This window comes from Myotis brandtii, unplaced genomic scaffold (assembly GCF_000412655.1).
Source record: "Myotis brandtii unplaced genomic scaffold, ASM41265v1 scaffold298, whole genome shotgun sequence".
In the NCBI taxonomy this organism is placed as follows: Eukaryota; Metazoa; Chordata; class Mammalia; order Chiroptera; family Vespertilionidae; genus Myotis; species Myotis brandtii.
The window spans coordinates 585,782-587,795 of record NW_005361391.1 but is presented as its reverse complement, the minus strand read 5'-3'; the positions used below and the strand labels follow the sequence as shown (position 1 = coordinate 587,795).

At 50.6% G+C, this 2,014-nt stretch overlaps 1 protein-coding gene across 1 annotated transcript; it reads right to left on the bottom strand.

Moving 5' to 3' along the window:
- Positions 1-424: 424 nt before the first annotated feature.
- On the bottom strand, positions 425-1,668 carry LOC102263319 (chromatin target of PRMT1 protein). The gene has a single exon (XM_005869532.2). The coding sequence runs from the start codon at positions 1,377-1,379 to the stop codon at positions 639-641; it is 741 nt and encodes a 246-aa protein (XP_005869594.1). The 5' UTR covers positions 1,380-1,668; the 3' UTR covers positions 425-638.
- Between the last annotated feature and the right edge of the window lie 346 nt (positions 1,669-2,014).

Genomic DNA, 2,014 nt, shown 5'->3' with positions numbered 1-2,014 from the left:
GCAAGTTACTCTTGAGTCTCTGAGTCTCAGAATCCTCATTTGCAACATGTGCACAGAAGTATACCTATTCTATAGCGTTGTTGATGGGATAAAATGAGCAAATGGACATAAAGCTTATTCCCCAGTGATAGGGAATGATGGCTATGAAGATGATTATCATTCCCCTTTGTCCTCCTTCACGACCCTGGCACCTGGGGCCCAGGCCAGCGCCCTCAGCAGGAGGATTTGAGCTCCAGCCTGACTTTCTGGTGCTCAGGAGAAGTAGCACTAAGCTGACTGATTTTGTGTTTGAGCGTCTCACTCATGAATGTCGATATCAATGGGGGCAACTGAGCAATATCCCACTTTTATTATTTCTTTAGGTATTTTTATTAATTTTATGCTATTAAAGGAATTCATGAGTTTTCAACTTTTTTTATTTTTATTTTTTTTCAGAGGAAAAAAGGGTTTCATACAATAGTTATCAAAAAAGTAAAAGGAACACACTAAATGCACACACTGGTGGCAAGTAAGTCCATAGTCTATTGTGATAGGTCCTTCCAGCATCAGTCAGGTAAGCTCTTCTCATCTGTCATCTCAAGGTTATTTACAGATGTGGTAACTTTTTAACAAGTCTCTCAGAGGAGGGAAGGCAGGCTTCAATCATTGGTTTCAGGATCTGTCTGTGCCATGTAGGCATCCAACTCCGCATCCAGGTGTCCTTTTGTTTTCGACATGTATGCATCCAATTGGTTGTCCAGCTGTTCCTTGGTCAGTGCAGGGCGAGCAAAGGCACCTCTCCCTCGTCCACGGCCTCGGCCTCCAAAGCCCCCTCTTCCCCGACCTATCCTACCCTGACCTCTACCACCGATTCCGCCACGACCCATAGCTTCAAGCCCTAGGCCCCCTCTCCCAGGACCTCCACGACCTCGAACACCACCTCTTCTTAAGCCCATTTGGGGAGCTACGGCTCGTCCACCTCGGAGCAGGTTTTGACCTCGAAGCGACATCCCACCCCTAAGTAGGGTTCCTGTGGCACGTCCCCCACGTGGTCCTCCTCTAGGCAAGGCTCTCTGGATTATGGGTAGGCCTCGTCCGCCGATCGCTCCCCTGGCCAGGGCGCCTATGGGTGGGCCTAACTGTGCCTGGATGTTACTCTTACCCAGGCGCTGCTTTAAGCTCTGTTTAAGTTTTAATGCTGCCTGGACAGAGGGTCTATTTTCCATCTGCTGGGCCAGTCTTCTGTTTCTGGCACTGGCTAGCTGCTGCTGTTGCTGCATCGAAGCCCGAATATTCACTGGCATCGGCTGTTGGTTCTTCAGCATATTAGTAAAGCGCTCATTTAGAGACATCTTGGTGGTGCTTTTTAGCACAACTTTAGGTGCTGACTGTGCAGCCATCTTCAAATCCCGAGGATCGAAGGAAAAGGACGCCAGTGCTCCTCCCGGGGCTGCCACGACGGCTGCGGAAGGCGGGCCGGGGGCCGGCCGAACCTGAGTTGATGGTGAAGGGGCTCGGGTGAACTGGTTTGGTTGGCTAGATGCGTAAGTGGTAGACTGCTCGGTCAGTTCGCTGTTGGCTGGCTGTCTGCTGGGCTCAGCCGGTCCACCTGCTCACACGGCCTGCCCTTTCCTGCCTTTGTCAGTGCCACCGCAACCGCTGCCACCAACTCCCCCTCGGTGCCCAAACAAAATGCTGGGGCCTGCTCCTTTGAGTGAGTCCCTGAAGTGTGTCTCCAAGAAGAGTCTCCGAAGCCAGTCTCCTACCAGTTACATGCTTAGTAATGTGAGCCTGGCCTATATATACCGCTGGGAGGGTGAATCTCTTTAAGACCTCACCCACCAAAGCTCCTCCCTGGAGGTGGGACACGTGGGTGAGGGTAGGGGTAGGAGGATCTTCAGAAGTCAGCTTAATGTAATCTCTTCTTATTTCTGCAGGCTAGGAGGAACTAACCTTGTTGATATGCATAATCTGATTTGCACCTTGGTAATCCTCCCTTGAATTTCACAACACCCTTTATTCCCATTTGGCTGAG

Coding starts and splice junctions, on each gene's coding strand:
- LOC102263319 (XM_005869532.2), bottom strand. CDS start 1,379: ATGGCTGCACAGTCAGCACCTAAAGTTGTGCTAAAAAGCACCACCAAG.